At 38.4% G+C, this 21,111-nt stretch overlaps 1 protein-coding gene across 1 annotated transcript in view; it reads left to right on the top strand.

Moving 5' to 3' along the window:
* Positions 1-21,111, top strand: part of IDO2 (indoleamine 2,3-dioxygenase 2) — a 90,527-nt gene that overhangs the window by 40,343 nt on the left and 29,073 nt on the right. Inside the window, exons 4-7 of the mRNA XM_006859988.1 lie at positions 3,163-3,282; positions 5,134-5,267; positions 8,822-8,921; positions 10,644-10,761. Of these exons, the coding sequence (XP_006860050.1) occupies positions 3,163-3,282; positions 5,134-5,267; positions 8,822-8,921; positions 10,644-10,761 (472 nt within the window). The remainder of the gene's footprint in view (positions 1-3,162; positions 3,283-5,133; positions 5,268-8,821; positions 8,922-10,643; positions 10,762-21,111) is intronic.

The raw sequence follows: 21,111 nt of genomic DNA, 5'->3' as shown, positions 1-21,111 counted from the left end.
TCAAAAGATTTTCCCTTGGGCCAATGGGGCTTTTTCTTTCTATGCTGTGTGAAAGCTGTGGTCTGGATGCTGACTTTTTTGGGGGTTCTCACCCTACCACCTGAAGGCACCCAGGCTGGGCAAAGAGGGCATGGCAGGGAAAAGGAGGGGGAAAAAATGTGTGAAGTGCCTCCACACCTCCTTTCACAAATTTCCAAATGTGGTTTTCCTGCTTTTAGCTCAGGTTCACTTTGCTGGTCTATCCCTAGTCCCACCCTCAGATTTCCACCTGGATGGAATGGCTTCAGAGGGAGTCCTGTGCCAATTTCTAAAACACAATTTTTTCATTTATACTGTGATTTTTCTGCTTGAAGTTTTGGAAACTGACGGCCAGACCTTTATGGTAGATCCAGAGTGCTGGTGTAGTGAGAGCTGCATCCCTGGGTTTTCAGCCCCTCCCTCATGGAGCCTACCTGACTGTTCTGCCGCAGCCAACCGGAAGTTGGAATCTTGCTCTTTGATTTCTTGACTGTTGTTTTCACAGGCATGGGTTATAGATCCAAATAGAACTAAATCATTGGCAATGTCAATATTATCTCTATTTATTGTAATGCTGTTTATTTGTCCAGTTGTGAAAACTTTGGTTTTATTATGTTGAAACAGTACATTCTGATAGCTGTAGTCTTTGATTCTCATTACTAAAAGCTTCAATTCTTCCCTTTCAGCAAGCAATGTTGCTAATCAGTCCTAACATCTCATTTTTCATAGAGTCCAGCTTCTTGGAATATCTGCTCAACATATAGATTGATTAAGTATGGTGAAAGTATACAACCCTTTCCTAACTTTAAACCATGCTGTATTCCCTAGTTCTTTTTGAACAACTGCCTCTTAACCTATCCCCAGTATCAGTATGAAGGAAATAATTATAATAGAATTCCCATTATTCACAAATTTATCCATAATTTGTTATGATCCATACAGTAAAAAGTTTCCTGATATTCTCTGCTTTCAGTCAATAGCCATCTGACATAAGCATTGTTATCATTCTTCTGAGTCTGGCTTGAATTCCTGGAATTTCCTTGTTGATTTATTGCTGCAACCATTTAAAAATTATTTCAGGCAATAATCTGTTGGCAAATATTAATATTAATGATGTTATTGTTGTTAAGTGCTGCCAAGTTGGTTTGAACCCATAGCAACCCTGTATAGGGTTTCCAAAGAGCAGCTGGTGAGCTTGAACTGCCAACCTTGCAATTCAAATGGCTTTGTAATCTGGCACGTTAACCCATGACACCATACCAGGACTCCAATATCATTGATTTGCTGTTGTTGTTAAGTGCCATGGAGTCAGTTCCGACTCATAATGACCCTGTACGGGGTTTCCGAGGCTATAAATCTTTACAGGAGCAGAAAGCCTCATCTTTCTCCCACGGAACAGCTGGTAGTTTCGAACTGCTGACCTTGCGGTTCCCAGCCCAATTCGTAACCACTACGCTACCAGAGTTTATACAATTATATTTCTTTGTAATGTGCACAGATATGGATTTTTTTTCCAGTTGGTTGGCCAGGTAGCTGTCTTCCAAATATCTTGGTATAGATCAGTAAGCACTCCGAGCATCATATACCTTGGTTGAAACATTTCAATGGATATTTCATCAATTCCTGAGGTTTTGTCCTCACAATGCTTTCAGTGCACCTTGGTTTTCTTCCTTCAATAAAATCAGTTTTGACAAGTTTTGGCAAGCTTGCTGTTGTTGTTATTAAGTGTTGTCAAGTCGGTTCTGACTTTTAATGACCCTGCTTAGGTTTTCCAAGGATGTAAATATTTGCAGGAGTAAAAAGTCTAATTTTTCTCCTGTGGAGTGGCTAATGGGGTGGAACTGCTGACCTTGTGGTTCACAATCCAATGCTTTTTGCTACAGAGTCACCATCCTGCCTTGACAAGCTTAGGGCCTATTGTGTGTGCAGCTCTGAGAGCCAATTTTTGAAAAGAAGAAGAAACAAAACAACACTCTGAGAACAGATGAATGAGGCTGTCCTTCACATGAACAACAGAGAAAAGAACTACACAGAGGCCACTGCTCAAAGGGAAACTGCCACTGGTCTCCACTGTGGGTGTGGGTGGTAGAAGTAGAGGTGATCTTTCACCACTGGATGGTGCCTGGAGCTTAAACGGATATCAAAGCAATCTCCACTGTGCCTTCTGGAACTTTAGGCCCCAGGGAGGAGTACCTCAGCAGTTCAAGATCAGAGGGTATCTAGAGCTGTTGAAGCAGCAACCTGCCTGGAAGTTGAAGACCAGAAGTTACTCGTGCCAACCAAAGCAGGTTCAACCCAGGCAATGTTGGGAAACTATTAGTATGTGTTTTAGCAGAGTTCCCACTAATGTTCTATACAAAGTGTTACTTTCAATGATGATAGCACCTTGAGACTCACAAGGATTCTGTTGTTAGCCCTACTTTGATAATGAGGAAACATATATATTGTTGGTGTTCAGTGCTGTCAAGACAATTCTGACCCATAGGGACACCGTATAGAGTTTCCAAGGAGCAGCTGGTGAGCTTAAACACCAACCTTGTAGTTCAAATGTTGTTGTGCCTTGGAAACCCTATACAAGGTCGCTATGGGTCAGAATCGACATGATGGCACTTAACAACAACATCTACTCCCCTCTAGAGATTTGATCAAATTCTAAGTCTTTGAACCTTATTTTAGTTATGTGTTAGCTAGAAATCATCACACCCTCAACCCAGGACTGTAGTAGGGTTAAATGTTACCAACTAAGCAAAAGTATTTTGTTAAGTTAGTATTGTGAATGTTTCACGGGATCCTCCTATAAAATATTATCAATTATTATCAATCTTGGGAGGCAATTATTCTACAACACTCTAACTAAGCAGTAGATTCAATGATGGAGACTGGTGTTCAACACAATCATGGGGGCATTTGGGTAGCTCTTATGGGGCACTTAGTTACTTCTTAAGTAATACCATATGGACCACCTCCATACCGTTCCATACTGTGCCCTAGAAACTGAGGGAAAGTGGGTACACATGAAGGGTCTTAGTCTCTTCACTGAACTGTAACTATTTCTCTTACTACAATGGATCTTTGATCACAGAACTCTTCTCTCATTCTCCACTACCTTAATTGGTAATAATCTTTGAAACTTCTTTTGAACAGATGCCTCTCCTGAACTGCCAATTCCTAAAGGGTTACCGGGAACAGCGTTTGGCCCACTTGGTCTTGAGTTTTATTACCATGGGATATGTCTGGCAAGAAGGAGAGACACAGCCTGCAAGGGTAAGGGTCTAATAATTATCTGGTATGGTGTTGCGGGATAATGAATTCGATCACAAGGTCAGTTTGAACCACAAGTTTAGAAGTTCAAATACACGAGCTGCTCCTTGAAACCTCTATAAAGAGTCTCTGTGAGTTGGATCTGACTCCAAGATACTTAAAAATAACAACATGGCATCTGGTGGGCCTCTTACACTTGGAATATGCTTTCTTCTGGGTACTATACTGCTTTCCTGGAAAAAAGGGGGCCATTGTTTTCTCCAGCTGTCAATTATAACAAGAGCCAATGAAAACAATCTTTCACGTATTTGTTGTTGTTTTAAGTGCTGTCAAGTTGGTTCTGACCCATAGCAACCCTTTATAGGGTTTCCAAGGAGCAGCTGGTGAGCTTGAACTGCCAACCTTGCAGTTCAAGCAGCTGTGCAGTCTGGTGCATTACCCAACAGTGCCCTGTTAAATGAAAGATTCTTCTTACAGATTAGGAGGCTAATTTTATTTGAAACTGGCTGCCCTTTTCCTCTATTATTATATTTTAAATGTTTTCTCTGGCATCCTCTTCCAAGAATGTTTGGAGAGCTACATTTAAACAAAACAAATAAAAATTAAAAAAAAAAAAACCCTTAATGATAGCTTACATTTTATAGCATTATGTAGTCCTATATATATCAACTCTCTCAATCAGTCATGGTCACATAAAGGAATAAGATTACATTGTGTACATTTTACAGATAACCAAAAACTAAAGAAGTTAAATGATTTGTCTTGAACCTGTAGGAAGGTAGTGGAAGAGTCAAGATAAGAACTCAGTTTTCTGGCTTCACTAGTATTTCTTTTCCTAAAGAAGGAACACAATGGCATTTAAAGCACCAGTCCATTTTTTTTTTTTAAATAGATTGCTTTCTGCCAAGCCAGTTAATGCTCTGTCTCTTAATATTAATCTAAATCTCTTGTGAATCGTTGTATAATTTCTTGCTGTTTCAACCTAATCCATCCCATGGGACTTGAAATCCCAGAATTTTACTCTTCATAGTTTAAATTACTTTTTTTTCATTTCTTATAAATGTAACATTCCCCTTGTTATATTACTCCACAGTACTTTGTGAGTGAATGCCCTGCCCATTTTGTTTGCTTAATTAATCCTACCCCTTTTATCTTCAGGCAAACTCAGGAAACATTAGAAAAGGTTACAGCTCCTTAAGACTTTTTATTTAACGGTACATTTCTTTTATTTTTTTATTTTTTATTTTTATTAAACAACATATATCTGATGCTAGAATCTAGATACATGAAAGTTCTCCCTGACCCATATACTCCCCATGACACAGAGTGACCCTACATAGGGTTTCCGAGGCTGTAAATCTTTACCAGAGCAGAAAAACTCATCTTTCTTCTGCAGAATGACTGGTAGTTTTGAACTGTTGACCTTGAGGCTAGCAACCTGACTTGTAACCAGTATGCTACTGTTATATATGCATATAGGTATTGCATTTATTTCTTTATTTAGCCCTTCAACTCTTCAACTCAGTTTCCTAGTTTATAATTTTATGTTTTAATTTTTTAGAAATTCCCTTATTTGGTTAGGCAGTTTTCAGAGGTTATTATATACAGGGTGTATGTTAGTTTATTTTTTATAAGTTTCACAACTATTGCAGCTTATACTTATGAATACTGTCTCTGCAAACTTGTTAACAGGAAAGATATGTGTGAGGTGGTTGTGCATGAATGATGCAGATAGTACAAAGTTTTTCCCCTACTTCTCTATCACAGAGTTGCTTCAATAAAAACTAACCAAGATTACTTCCTCCACTGTATTCTTTCTAGAATATGGTAACCATCTGTATTTATATCCAACAGATTTTGCCAAGAAATCTTGCCCTTCCCTTTGTTGAAGTCTCCAGGAACTTGGGGCTCCCTCCTATCCTGCTGCACTCAGACTTGGTGCTGACAAACTGGACTAAGCGAAATCCAGAAGGGTACGAAAGGAAAGAGTACTTTGAGTCTAAATTGACTGAAATCCTTTTGCTCTTGTTGTTTTAAGTGGTCTGCTAACCTCAAAATTGGCGATTCAATTCCACTAGCAGCTCCTCAGAAGTCCTGTTCAGGGTTGCTATGGATCAGAACTGACTGGAGAGCACTTAACAACAACATAATTATTGATTATGACATTTGACTAATTCTGCTACAGTAACAAAATCAGTGACCACTATTTCCACGTACTTTAGGATTAGCACTGGACTGTGAACCACAAGGTTGTCAGTTCAAACCCACCAACTGCTCCTCAGAAATCCTACATAGGGTCTCTATGAGTCAGACCAGACTTGATGGCACTTAAAACAACAACAACATTTCCATGAGAAGAGCCCTGTTATGGGATTTTAGGATAAGCACTTGACTACTAACCACAAGGTCAGTGGTTCAAACCTATCAGCTGTCCCTTGGAAACTCTGCACAAGGTCACTATGAGTCAGAACTGACTCGATGGCATTTAACAACAACATTTCTGTGAGAAGCTACTGAATCTGGCTCAGAATTTAGATGTTAAGAAATAATGAATGATTATGCAATTCATGAATGATTCTGGTCAAGGTTTTGAATATTGAATAAATGGATTTCTGGCTCAAAAAGAAAATAGGACACAGGAAGTTTGAAAAGAAAAATAGCTGGAGTGGGAGGATAAAGTAAATAACTACAAAAAAAGCTATTTTTCTAGTAAAGGATTGTTGTTGTTGTTGTTGTTGTTGTTGTTTATTGTTTAGTACCTGCAAGTCGATTCTGACTCACAGCAACCCTGTATAGGATTTCTGAGGAGTGGCTGGTGAATTTAAACCACCAACCTTGTGGTTCAAACCAACCTTGTGATCCAGTGCATTATCCCACAATTCTACATTAAGACTCCAAAACAAAAACCTACTGCTTCTAAGTTAATTCTTACTCATAGTGACCCAACAGGACAGAGGAGAGCTGCTTAATAAGGTTTTGATGGCTGTATATCTTTATGGAAGCAGATTGCCACATCTTTCTCATGCAGTGCAGCTGGTATTTTTGGTCTTTTGGTCAGCAGCTGAGTGTTAGCCACTGTATTGCCAGGGGCTTCTGGGCTAGTTTATTCCCAAAAGTATATATACAAAGGCCTGGTTCTCATCAGATGCCCTTCTTAGGCAATATATATATATATAGTATTTAATATGTATAGCACAGAGTTAAGTGAAATGAAGATGTGAAAGAAACAGAAGCAAAGTATAACCAATATGGCTAAGTAACAAGACAACAGTACATGACAAATGTCAAAGAGTGGCACAAACAATAAGTCCTTTAAGATTTCAGAGAAATTACATGAATGCAGACTTTAAATGTCAAGCAAAAGCTTGATGAGGGAGTGGAACTTATTTTTAGGAAAAGTTCTGAAAGATGAGTAGGAGTATAGTAGTTGTAATATCGAATGTGGGAGCAATCCCAAAAAGAAAAAAGGCCAAGTGTTCTAGGGCTGACATATGAGCTGAGGTTTGACTCACTCACTGGGTAAGTAATGTGTTTGACTGATAACTGAAAAGTCAGAGGTAGTCTACTCAGAGGCACCTCTAAAGAAAAACCTGGTGATCCACTTTGGAAAGATCAGTCATTGAAAATGCTATGAAATGCATTTCTACTCTGACACACCATTGTTGTTGTTAAGTGCAATGGAGTCAGTACCCATTGATAGTGACCAAGGATTTCCAAGGAATGACTGGTGAGTTTGAAGCTCCAACCTTGTGGTTCAAACCAACCTTGTGATCAAGTGCTTATCTTATCACACCACATCGTTGACATAAATTGGCATAAGCTGCTTTGTTGTTGTTATGTGCTGTGGAGTCGGTTCCGACTCATAGCGACCCTGTACAGGGTTTCCGAGGCTGGAAATCTTTACAGGAGCAGAAAGCCTCATCTTTCTCCCACCGAACAGCTGGTAGTTTCGAACTGCTGACCTTGTGGCTCACAGCCCGATTCGTTACCACTACACTACCAGAGCTCTTAAGCTGTTACATATTGGAATTGACTTGACAACAACTTTTTTTTCTTTTTTAATTATGCAGTGGCCCATAGCCTAGCCACTATGTGTGAATTATGAACTAACTGTATGTAAATGATAAGTGGAGTTAGTGTTTATGCGTATGCTCATGAATGTGCATAGCACATGAGTGTGCATGCCTAAATACATGTAACCCTGGAAGGCATATCTGGTTTACCAATTGAATTGTTCTTTTGTTTTCTTTTTCTCTTTGTGGCTGCTGATAACTGAAAATTGTCTAGTCCCCTGGAAATCAGGTAAATACTCAGAAATCCTTTCTCACGTTGGAAGCCAAATTTTCATTAAAAGTTTGCCAAAAAAAAAAGGAAAGCATACCAACTTTTGTCTACAATAGATATACATTTTAAAAATGCATGAAAAAAAGAAGACTGGAAGAAAGTGCCAAAATTACCCATCCAAATTAATAATGTTACCTTTTTCTGATAGATATTAAGGAAATAAAGATCACCAGTTCTCCGTGATTTTTTGAAGTCCAATAGTCTGAAAAGGATCTCTCTTCTCACCATAACTTTTCTAAAGTTCAACTAGCAAACAGTGGTTCTTTAGCTACAGGAAATTCCTTTTGACATATCCTGTTAACACAGAGATCTGTTTGTCTTGTAGGGCAGGTTAAAGCCAGATGATTTTTAGCTCCACTTTCCCTAGAGAACAAAGTTAGCCTCTAAATGGACATTGACTTTCTCTTTATAAAACATTAATCTTATAAAAGGGTTCAGGAGAAGGAGGGATGAAGTGGGGGGCAGTAATCTACTCCTGATGAAAAGTAATTCTGGTGGAACACTCTGGTGATAATCCTAACTTACTTTCATTTTTTGTTGCTGTTGTTTATCCATTCTTATCATACTTAAAATATTAGAGACAGAGTGATCCATAGAGCTAAGAGTTTAAATTTTGTGGACTTGATCGAGATCTGGACTATTTGAATCCACATGTTATCTGCAAGTCTTTCAGCTCTCACTTTATTATACAGCATTTCATTAAAATTGACCTGGATTCAAAAAGTACTGACATGAACTATGAAACTTTATACCAGCCTTGGCTCTAACGAGCTGCATGACCTTAGGTAAACTGCTGGTCTTCTCTGAGTCATAGTTTCTCTTATGAAAAACAGCATGTAAAATTTGCTGTTGCTTACAAGTCCGTGTAGTTCCTGACAAGAATATTGTGATGTGCTCTTAGAATTGACCCCAAAAGAACTAGCTATACATGTTGGAAAGAATGGTTTCATACTGCAGCTGGCCAGCCCACTGTGGAAAGCACCTTGGAAAGCATCAGGGCAACACTACAGATTCCTTAAGACACGAATTTGTGTTAAATTGATTTAATCTCTTTCATCCAATATAAAAGTATATATTCATCTTCAGGGTTGTCTTATGGAGAGGAACTATTGGACAGATTTTGATCTTGCAGTTGCCCAACTTCATGGACAACTAACAGGCTCAAAACCTCTAACCAGATCCTCATTTCCTTCTCAAGGAACCTCGATATCATCATTGCATTTCCTGGGGGAGAAAGCCTGCGTGGTTTTATTCTGGTGACTCTTTTAGTGGAGAAAGCAGCCGTACCTGGGATTAAGGTATCTCCCCATTCCACAACATTTTTATTTTTATTTTTTAATAAGAAATCTGTTGAGGACCTCCTACAAGTCTGTTTCTCTGAACTAGAGTTTTTGATACAGGTGGAAAAATACAATAGAGACTTTATTGCAACTCAGAAAAAAGAAACTAGATTCTATCCCATAATAAGAATTCTCTCTTCCTAACTTCAGTAAAACTTGGAATTGACCATTTGTCTATTGAAAAATAAGGATTTTTTTTTTTTTTAAGTTAGTTAGGCAATGGAACTATAAGGATGAACAAGATGGACACTGTCCTGATCCTCACAGAAGCTCATGATCCTGTGTAGATAGATGTATTTTCATATTGATAATTAAAAATAGAAAGCACTGTTTCACAAAGGCACACCTAAAACTTTATCCAAGTTTGGAGGGTAAAGGAAAACTACCCAAAGGAAATTAAGAGAAACTAAAACCTAATTGTTGTATAGGAATTAGGTCTATATAGAGCAAGGGAAAGTGATTAGAGGAATGAGATGGGAAAGGGAGAAGGAAGAAGAGGAAGATGAGAGAAAAGATACATACTCCAGGTAATGAGAACTGCTATGCATGTGGTGCTGTGTGCTAATTCACCAGACTTCACAGCTGCTTGAACTGCAATGTTGGCCATTCAAGCTTACCAGATGCTCCTCAGAAACCTTATACAGGGTTACTATGGGTCAGAATCGACTCCACGGCACTTCACAACAACAGCAAAGCTAGAATGCATCATTGAGATTATCTAGACCTGGAGTGTTGGTAATTCCCTCAGGGAACAGAGCAGTAACAGAAATTCACTGCCATAGAGTCTATTCTAACTCAAAGTGACCCTATACACACAGTAGAACTGCTCTTTTGGGTTTCTGAGACTGTAAATCTTTATGGGAGCAGATAACCTCATCTTTCTCCCTAGGAGCTGCTGTTGGGTTCAAACTGCTTACCTTTTGATTCGCAGCCCAATATATAATCCACTATATTACCAGGGCTCCTAGGTAACAGGAGGACCAGGTACAAAGCAAAAAACAAGGAAAGGGCATGTGATCAGTCAGAGACTTCATAACTTATTGTTTAAATTAGATTTATACTTTTCCTCACTACTTTCCCTACCACACAATTTTGAGCGATTACTGTGTTCTCAACAGGATGATGTGCCCTGACATTATCATTAACAGTGAAACTACGGGTCACTTTAGTCCTCATCCATGTGTGATGTACACTGAAAGACACCAAACAAAATATTGCCCTTCCAAAGATAGTTAAGAAAAGAGATGTTAAGAGACAAGGAAGACTACTTGGAGAATGGCTCATTTGAGCTGGATACTAAACAATCTCTCTGTAAGACAAAGCTCAGGAGCGTGGGAATCCTCATTGAAGAACCAAAAGTAGAAATGCTTATAATGTAGGCTAGATGGAGAAGAACACAGGAACAAATAAGAGTTTAGGCTCCAAGAGGAGAAAAAAGTGACAGTCAATGGAAAAATCCAAAACAACCTTGCCAGGGATTTATCTAGGAGGTGCTCAGAGAGATGAGTTCTGATTGTTAAATCCCACTGCAGATCTAGTTTAGAGGTGCTCCTGGGAGCTCTGACAAATAACCTGGAAGTCAGTGCCCCTTTAGTGAGTCCCCACAGCTCTGGAGCATATTCTACCTTAGTGGGCTTTGCATGAATGCAAATGTATTAAGTAAATGAATCTCACCCTCAGGCACTTGTTCAGTCAGTGAATGCCATCCTACAATCCAGCCAAGATTCCCTGCTCCAAGCCTTGCAGCAGCTGAGACTCTCCATTCAGGATATCACCAAAAGCTTGAAACAAATGCACGGTACTATTCTCCCTGTGGGGTCCTGGTTTGGTGAGTAGGATAAGCACTGGACTGCTAACCACAAAGTCAGTGATTCAAACCCACCATCTGCTACTCAGAAACTCTACACAGGGTGGCTATGAGTCAGAACTAACGTGACAGTACTTAGCAATGACAACATGCTTCATGTAGGAGTCCTGGTGTGGTACTGTAGGAAAAGCACTGCATTGCTAACCACAAGGTCAGAAATTCAAACCCACCCCTCGGAAACCATTCAGGATCACTTTAAGCAGAACAGACTCAATGGCACTTAACAACCATAGCAACAAATGTCTCTGTACTTGCTAAAGACCTGGTCTTGGGAACATCTTAATTGAGTGATGATACTTTTATCCAGTTGTTGTTGTTAAGTGCCATCGAGTCAGTTCCGACCCATAGCGACCCTGTAAAGGGTTTCCAAGGCTGTAAATCTTTACGGGAGCAGAATGCCTCATCTTTCTCCTGCGGAGCGGCTGGTAGTTTTGAACTGCTGACCTTAAGGTTCGCACCCCAATTCGTAACCACTACACTACCAGAGCTCCTTTATGCAGTAGGTGGTGCCAATACATTACTTTAGTTTTAAAGTAAAATAATTGGCTTTCACGGAATGATTTCTCACTTTGCAGAGATATTTTCATGTTTTTGTCTTTCTTTGAATTTTCTTGTGGTTAAGATAGTTTACTTTTTTCCCTCTTATTTGTTGTTAACTATTTCTTTGGCATGTTGAGGTCTTGCATGAAACTTGGAAGAAGCTTCACATGAGCATGGGTTGTTCATTGTTCATCTAGAAGCCTCATTCAGATTGGTGATGGTGGGGCTTGTCTATAAACTCTCAAATGCTCCTTTTTTTCTTTTTTTCTCTTGAATATTGAAATGGCCCACCTTGGTTTTAGGTCTTATCTAGTGAATCTTCTAGTGCTTTTCTTTTGAGGCCAGCGCAAGATAACTGGTTATTGCTGTGGTCAGGTAAGAAGCCTACACTGACTGACTCTGGCTGGTTATATTTTCGTCTGCTGACCATATTCCATCTCCAGTGCCTGAGAGGTTCTTCAATTTCCTGTAATGTGAAACAAGCACTAAGTGTTCATTCAGGATGGGTGTAAGAGAACAGTGTGTTCTGTTAGCAAAGGGAAAGCATTTAAGTATCAGTTTCCCTGAGCGCTGTTTCTCAAAAAGAAGGAGAGTTCTTAGAAAAGATAGTGTTTATAAGAAACGAGATAGGCGAAAGGGTGAAATAAATCAGTAGATCCTGATCTTTATTTCTTTTTACTTAAATAGTAAATATATTTGTCATCCCAGAGACTCTGTACTAGTATAAATCCATCCAAAGTCATACAAGTTTCTTATTTTCATTCAACTTCCCTGTTTTACAATTTTTTATGTGCATATTTTCCATTTCCCTGACCTTTATTTTTTAAGACCTTTTGATATCATCAGTAAGGAACTGTGGTAGTACTGTAGGATAAATAGACTACTAACCATAAGGTTAACAGTTCAAACCCACCAGCCACTCCATGATAGAAAGACGAAGCTCTCTGAACCATTAAACACGTACAGACTCAGAAACCCTATATAGGGCTGCTATGCATTGGAATCGACTTGATGGCAGTGGGATTAGGAGGAGGTAAATTTCCTGTCAAACAAGTGCTCCCCAAACTTAGTGAAACATATTTAGCTTTGCCCAAATGCCCTGATTTCATTATTCAGGATTTCAAGATCATTAAAGAAATTGCCCAGGTGACTTCAGACCACATGAATGAGGAGTGGGTAATTTGGAAAGGCCTTTCCACCAGTCCACACACATATCATAGTAAGATGGCATGCCAGTGTCTGACTACCACAGACAACGTTCAGAGTCACTTCTTAGGGCCAGGCAAACCCTCTTATACTCTGAAGACTAATCTCTGAATCAGGTGTGGTGATCTGAGGTTGTTTAACACTCACTTGCTTTCATTTATCCCCTTTATACCTGGTTACAGAGTGTGACAATTATTCCAGAGTTAACTTGCTTATTTCTCCCAAAGCCAAAATTACCCATATAGACATAATTTGTTTGAAAGATTTTAGTACTAGCCAATACAGGGAAATTGATGAATGTATCAGACTGTGTTTTCCAAAGATCTCTAAATTCCCTTACGTAGATTAAGCAGTTTGTACTTAAACTCACACACAGCAGTGTTGTGGGGAATAAAAAGGCCTGCCTGGTAATCTACTTCTGCCAAGATTACAGTTTTGAAAACCCACTGGCTCTTGTCCAAATTCCTGACCCAGAGGATCCAGGAACATAACAAAGTGATCAGTTATGTAACTAGATTTTGAGTGGTTTCTTTTGCAGTAATAGCAACCAGGCAGATATAATTACATTAATAAGAATAAATATGAAAGACTGTGAGGTTTAAGGAACCAAACACACTTTTAGGAACTGTCTCTAATTTACAGTTTTTAACTCTCTTCTGAATAAGTGGAATGATGGATGAAGGATTTCTTCCCCTGATTCAATAATGCATGTTAACAAACATTTGCTTTTCTCTGAAACCATGTTTAGCAAGAGTCAGACACTTGACTTTTGCCACCATAAGTACCTGTTCTCCAGACATGGAGGCCTGAAGACATGCTCAAGGTAGTATAAACAATGTCCTTTGTTCTAAGGCTGGAATGGGCATTTCTGAGGATCACCATACTGTGACCTAAGTCACGAGCCCTTTACCCAGTACACACGTAATTTCTACAACTTACATAGTTCTCACTACTGATTCCAAAATAAAACCAGATTGGAGGGGCAAGGCAAGAAGAGAAGTGAACAGACACTCCTAGTTACTTCCTCAGCAATTTACACCACACACTGAACTAGGAAAAATAAAAGTCCAGACTGAGCTCTTAGAACTCCAGAAAGCAGCTGCTGTTTTAGAGAATCAGGGAAAGTTCAGAAGAGAGGGAGAAAGAAGAGGAGCAAGGAGCCCATGGATCTACCAGCTAACATCTGGAATACTGTGACCTTTGGGGGTTAGGTCTCTATCTCTATCTCTATTTTTTTTTTTTTTTTTTAAGGGGATATAAATTAGTCATAGGAGTGTGTGGACAATTCAATAAGGAGGGGCTGAAGGGAAAGTGTGGCGCTGAGCCAGAGTGCTGTAAATTATGGAGGAAGATGAAGGGCAGCAGGGCGTGGGGAAAACTTTAGACTGACTGGGATAAAAGAAACAGCCCATACTATGACAAAATGGAGTGTCTGTGAAGGGGTATAGGTATAGGATAGACAGAAAGGCCCAAAACATACTTACAGAGAAGTTGTACCTCTTTGCTCATAGCAGCTTCTCCTCATGACTATACCTCCCAACATCCCCACTTGTGTATTGAGTTCCAGAGAACAGAGAATATACACAGAGAACATCTGAAACAGTATGAGGAGAAAAACAGTAAAACCAAAACAAACAGGAAACACAACCAAACAACTAAGGATAGAGTGCCATCTAGTGGTTCTCAGAAGAAGCTATCGATTCTACTGTCACTAGGTCTTTCTGACTGAGAAACTGCAGGACTGAGGGAAATTGCCCAGTGGGGTTCCCAGTAGTGAGTCTTTGCAGAAGTCTGCTGTATGTTTCTCCTATGAACTGGCTGGCAGGTACAGACCGTGGTCTTTCTCTAAGCAGCTCATAAAATGGCCCACATTCAACATGACTTTACAAGAGAAGAAGGAATAATCAAAAACAAAATTTGAAGAAAAGGAAATTTATTCTATGGTAACCAGAATATTGCAAATCATTTATAATTTTCAGGTTATAGTTATAAATATGTTTAAAGAAAGTAAAAGACACACAGAGAACAAACGTGGAGTTCAGGAAACAAATGAAGGAACAAATTGAGAGACATAACAAAGAAATTGATACTATCAAAAAGAACCACAGAGAACTTCTGGACCTGAAGAATAAAACGTATGCATTAAAAAGAGAGAGAGGGGAAAAAAACAAACAGAATCTAACAGACAGAAGAGAGAATAAGTAAACTACAAGACAAAACAGTTTAAATTAATCAAGACTTTAAACAGAAATAGAAAAAAGAACAAAGAAAAGCAAACAACCCAAAAAGAATAGTGGGTTTTAATTAAAATCTCTAACATTAGAATTACTGGAATTCTAAAGCATCATGACAATAATAAAGCCACAATAATAAAGGAATAATTTTCCCAGATTTCAACAGAGAGAATTTCCCAGACCTGAACAGAGAACCAAGCCAGCAAATACAGGAAACTGCATGAATGCCAATCAGAAGAGACACACAAAAAAGACTCATCTCACAACATATTCTAATACAATTCTTGAAAACCAAAGACAAGGAGAGAATTCTAAAAGCAGCAAGAGAAAATACATACGCAGTATAACATATTCAGAGTTTTCCATATGAATAAGTGCAGTTTTCTCCCAGACACTCTAGAGGTCAGAAGACAAAGCTGTTGCTGTTAGGTGCTATAAGTTCTGACTTATAGTGACCCTATGTTAAACAGAATGAAACACTATGTGATCCTGCTTCATCCTCAGGATCATTGTTATGTTTAAGCCTCTTGTCACAGCCACTGTGTTAGTCCTTATTGATGAGGGCCTCCCTTTTTTATGCTAAGTCTCTACCTTGCCAATCATGACCTCTTTCTTCAGGGACTGGTCCTTTGCGGGAGTCCAGCTCTTGCAGGGTCTCGGGACAAGAGAGGAGACAAGAGAGGAGTTGGTGAAAATGAAAGCAATCAAGAGCCTTTGTTTTGTTAGCTGAAGTGGGCTCTCTTTCTCTGTCTACTTGTTCTTCTTCTGCCCCTTCTCTTCTGGCCCAGCTCAGCAAGTCTTTATTTTTTATACTTAAAATTACACAGTACATAATGATTTGATACTTTGATTTTTCCTCTGAATTATTACACAGTTTCAATCACAACATTCCTTTTACTCTGTGATTATACAACCTTAACAAAAGTATTTCTGTGATGTCCAAACTGACCTTTCCATATCCTGTTCATTTTTCAACCAGTGAACACTTTCCTTTTGACATCATCTCCTCTCCTTCGTAAATGATAAATTGCTTCTTCTTATTCCCACTAAAAGATCAAGTTAAACCTTATACAAATCATTTCTACTTATCAGAGCCTTGATTGCATCCTCTTAGTAATATAAGTTTCTATTAATCATCAATGCTTAAAACACTACTTTATTGTTTCTACAAGGTGATTATCAATCTTCTATCCTACATACTATGCTATTATTTTCATAGTAAAACATTACTAACATTTACTTAATTTTGTTTTCTAAAGAAGTGTTCATTAAATTGCTTAACCACAATGTTCTTTGTAGTTCCTTTTCTTTTGAGGCTGTGAGGCGTAAGACCCAACCTGGCTAATTGCTGCAAGAAATGTAGATTATTAAATTTTGACCACCTTTCACTTATGTTCATTATTCTCTGCCTATTCACGTAGATGCCTGTATGTAATAGTGGGGATTTGTAAATTCTGGCTGGTAATTGATTGTGGTGAGGTCTACAAGGGGTCGGTCAGCTTCACTTTAGTTTGTTATCTGCTTTTGTGATCTCATAAATGCAGTTACTTTGTACTTAGGTTTTCTGTGAACGGGAGTGGCACATATAATTTCCTTTGAATTCAATCCACGGAAGCTGAAAGCAATTGTTTCTAGGCTAATTTTTCCTAAGGGTTTTAGAACTCATAGTGAAAGGCTGTGAATATGACCATATTATATATTTTTACAAGTAAATTCAAAGTTACCCTAAAGAGAAGGTAGAAAGCAACTTCTGAGAGTTACCTGCCTTGCATGATATTTCTCCTTTCTGTTGGAACCGTGTCAAACAACAGAATTGAAGCTGCTCTCTACATTCAAACGACTCCCCGCAGTCCCTCCTGATAACATGTCCAAAGTACATGTGATAAAGACTTAAAATTCTGGTTTCTAAAGAATATTCTAGCTGTACTTCTTCCAAGAGAGATTTAATCATTCATCTTACACCCCATGGTATATTTAATATTATTCACCAACACCATAATTCAGATGCATCGATTCTTCACTAGCCTTCCTTATTCATTGTCCAACTTTTACGTGCATATGAAGCATTGAAAATACCACCACTTGGGTTAGAGACAGCTTTGCATTCACAGTGACATCTTTGCTCCTTAACCACTTAAAGAGTTCTGTAGCAGATTTGCTCAATTCAAATACTTTGGTATCTTGGCTGCTGCTTCCATGTATATTGATTGTGGATGCAAGTAGAGTGAAGCCACATCTATAAAATACTGAGTAAAAGCAATTGCCAGTCTAGAATTCTGTACACAAAGAAGTTGTCATTCAAAAACAATGGGGATATCAAAACATTCCCAAACAAGTAGACATTGGGAATTGTCCATTACAAAATCTATCTTTCAAATAATATTTAAGGAAGTACTCCAAATGAAAAGGCAAGAATATTGAGAAATAAATACAGTCAGGATGCTCCTTAGACGTGGGGATGGTGAGAAGTCATCTCATGCACTATGGGCATGTTATCAGAAGAGAACGATTCCTAGAGACAGAGATTATCATTAACTTAATCAAGGTTCCAAACAAAATAGTAAGAGAAAGCTCAAATATAAGAATGAATATGAGGATGTGCAGGCAGGACAGTGTTTCATTATGCTGTACGTAGGGTCACTGTGAGTTAGAACTGACTCAATGGCACCTAAAAACAACATGTAAAACCAACAGCCAAAGAACTTTCCTGTTGAGAACAGGAATGAGATGAAGATGCACATTATCACCACACTTATTCTACATTGTACTAGAAATCCTAGCCAGAGTAATAAAAAAAAAAAGAAGAAAAATAAGTTATTTAAGTAGAAAAGGAATAAGTAAAACTAACTCTATTTGTAGACGTAATGATCCTATATAGAGAAGAATCAAAAGATTCCACAAGAAAACTGCAGGAATTAATAGAAGAATTTAGCAATGCTGCATGGTAAAAGATCAACATACAAAAAAATCAGTTAGGTCACTCTACACTAGCAGACTATTCTGAAAAAGACATTATAATGTAATTTGTAATAGCTTATAAATCAATAAAATATCTATGAATTAACCATAGACATAAAATATTATACAATGAAAACTTTAAAACCATGCTATAAGACACTAGAGGAGTCCTACATAAACAGAATGGCATCTCATGGGGTTTAGAAGACTAAAGTTACTGAAAATGTCAGTCCTCTCTCAAGGTATCAACAGATTAAAGACAGTTCAGATACAAATAGCAACAGCATTCCATACTGAAATGGAAAAGAAAAATGACTATTGACCAACTTCGTGTAAAAAAAAAAGGAAACCCCAAATACCCAAAGCGATATTGAAGGAAACGAGCAAAGCCCCTCTCACAGTCCCTGACATCAAAACATACTATACAGCCACTGTAATCAAAATAGGCTGGTATTGGTTCAACAACAGACACTCTAGACCAGGGGAACAGAACTGAGAACAATAATTAAATCCTACCATTACTGATCAAACACCTCATCTATCAATTTAATGTACTGTGGTGGCTTGTGAGTTGCTGTGATGTTGGGCACTATGTCACCAGTATTTTAAATACCAGCGGGGTCATCCACAGGGACCAAGTTTCAGCAGTTTCCAGACTAAAACAGACAAGGAATAAAGACCTGGACCCCTTCTAAATGGTTGTTGTTGTTAGGTGCCATTAAGTCTGTAGCGACTCAGAAAACTTACGCACAGCAGAACGAAACACTGCTGATCCTGGGCCAACCTCACTACTGTTGTCACACTTGAGCCCAGTGATGCTGCCATTTGGTCAATCCATCTCGCTGGGGGTCTTCCTCTTTTTCTCTGACCCTCCACCTTACCAAACATGATATCCTTCTCCAGAGACTGGTCCCTCCTGACAATATGTCCAAAGTATGAGAGACGAAGTTTGGCCATCCTGGCCTCCAAGGAGCACTCTGGCTGCACTTCTTCCAACACAGATCTGTTGGTTCTTTTTGCAGGCCATGGTACTTTCAATATTCTCCTCCAATACCATAACTCAAAAGCATCAATTCTTTTATGGTCTTCTTTATTCACTGTCCAGCTTCTGCATGCATATGAGGTTATTGAAAATACCATGGCTTGGGTCAGGTGCACCTTAGTCCTCAAGCTGACATCTTTGCTCTTCAACACTTTAAAATGGTCTTGTGCAGCAGATTTGCCTAATGCAATACATCATTTGATTTCTTGACTGCTGCTTCCATGAGTGTTGATAATTGATCCAAGAAGAATGAAGTCCTTGTCAACTTCAATCTTTTTTCCATTGATAAGAATGTTGTTTATTGGGTCAGAAGTAAGAATTTCTGGTGTTTTTACATTGAGGTGCAACCCATACTGAAGGCTGTGGTCTTTGATCTTCATCAGTAAGTACTTTAAGTCCTCTTTCATTTCAGCAAGCAAGGTTGTATCATCTACATATCATAAGTTGTTAATGAGTCTACCTCCAATCCTGATGCCATGTTCTTCTTCATATAATCCAGTTTCTCAGATTATATGTTCAGCAAAGCATTGAATAAATAAGGTGAAAGAATATAACTATGGCACACACTTTTGCTAATTTTAAACCATTCAGTGTCTCTTTGTTCTGTTCAAACAACTACCTCTTGGTCTATGTACAAGTTGCTCATGAGCACAATTAAGTGTTCTGTAATATTCATTCTCTGCAATGTTGTCCATGACTTGCCATGATCCACAAAATTGAAAGCCTTTGCATAAATAAAAAAGGTCTTTGAAATAAAGCACAAGTAAATATCTTTCTGCTATTCTCTGCTTTCATCCAAGTTTCATGTGTCATCAACAATGGTATCCTTCATTCTATGCCTTATCTGAAGCCAGCTTGAATGTCCAGCAATTCTTTGCTAATGTACTATTGAGGCTGTTTTTTATTATTTTAGCAAAATTTTACTTGCATGCATTATTAATATTGTCCAATGGTTTCCTCATTCCGTTGGGTCACCTCTTTTTGGAATGGGCACAAATATGGATCTCTTCCAATCTGTTGGCTAGGTAGCTGTCTTCCAAATTTCTCAGCATAGATGAGTAAGTGCCTCCAGCACCGCATCTGTTTGTTAAAAGATTTCAATTTATATTCCATCAGTTCACAGAGCATTAATCTTTACCAATGCCTTCAATTCACTGTGGGCTTCTTCCTTCAGTATCATTGACTCTTGATCATATGCTACCTCTTGAAATGGTTGAATATCAACCATTTCTTTGTGTAAAGCGACTCTGTATATTCCTTCTATCTTCCTTTGATGCTTTCTCTATGATTCTTCATTTTCTCATTGAATCTTGCAATAAAACAAGTCAAAACTTGAATTTTTTCTTCAGTTCACTCTGTTTTAGAAATGCTGAGCATATTCTTCCCTTTTGGTTTTGTAACACCAGGTCTTTGCATATTTCTTAATAATATTTAATTTTGTCTTCTTGCACAGCCCCTTTAAATTTTCTATGCATTTGCTTTAGTATCTCTCCACTTTATTTCCTCCATTTGCTTTAGCATCTCTCCACTTTATTTCCTCCATTTGCTTTAGCATCTCTCCACTTTATTTCCTCCATTTGCTTTAGCATCTCTCCACTTTATTTCTTCCATTTGCTTTAGCATCTCTACACTGAAGAGCAAGTTTCAGAGTCTCTTCTGTCATTCTCTAATGAAGCCCCAAACTGAGTATGGTGTTTGATTTCTGTATGGTTATTGCAATGAATTGTTGAACCCAGGTGAAAAGTAGAGAGTGCTGTGGGATGGATGACTGGTACCACAGACTTTGCGCAATGAAATGTGCAAACATCCAGAATTAAAAAACCAAAAGAGAAGAAGAAGCTAAGCATTTAACAAGGTGAAAGAATTGGAGAAAAAAATCTAAGCCTCAGCTTGAGATATTGAAGTATTCTATAGGCAAAATATTGAATGATGTAGAAAGATGGAAGGAATATACTGAGTTACTATAAAATTTTTTTTTAAAAAAAGGCTGACATTCAACCACTTCAGGAAATACTATTTGATTGTTGTTGTTAAGTTCCATGAAGTCGATTCTGACCCATAGTGACCCTGTACAGGGTTTCTGAGGCTATAAATCTTTACGGGAGCAGAATGCCTCATCTTTCTCCTATGGAGCAGCTGGTAGTTTCGAACTGCTGGCCTTAAGGTTCACAGCACTATTCATAACCACTACGCTATCCGAGCTCCTTAGGATTAAGAACCTGTAATAATGCAGACAGAAGTACAAGTTGCACTATTGTCATTGATGAAAATGATGTACCAATTGTCAGGCTTGAGGCTTCA

This window comes from Chrysochloris asiatica, unplaced genomic scaffold (genome assembly GCF_000296735.1).
Source record: "Chrysochloris asiatica unplaced genomic scaffold, ChrAsi1.0 scaffold00035, whole genome shotgun sequence".
NCBI lineage: Eukaryota > Metazoa > Chordata > Mammalia > Afrosoricida > Chrysochloridae > Chrysochloris > Chrysochloris asiatica.
The sequence above is the reverse complement of the archived record's forward strand: the minus strand, read 5'-3'. Positions and strand labels throughout refer to the sequence as shown.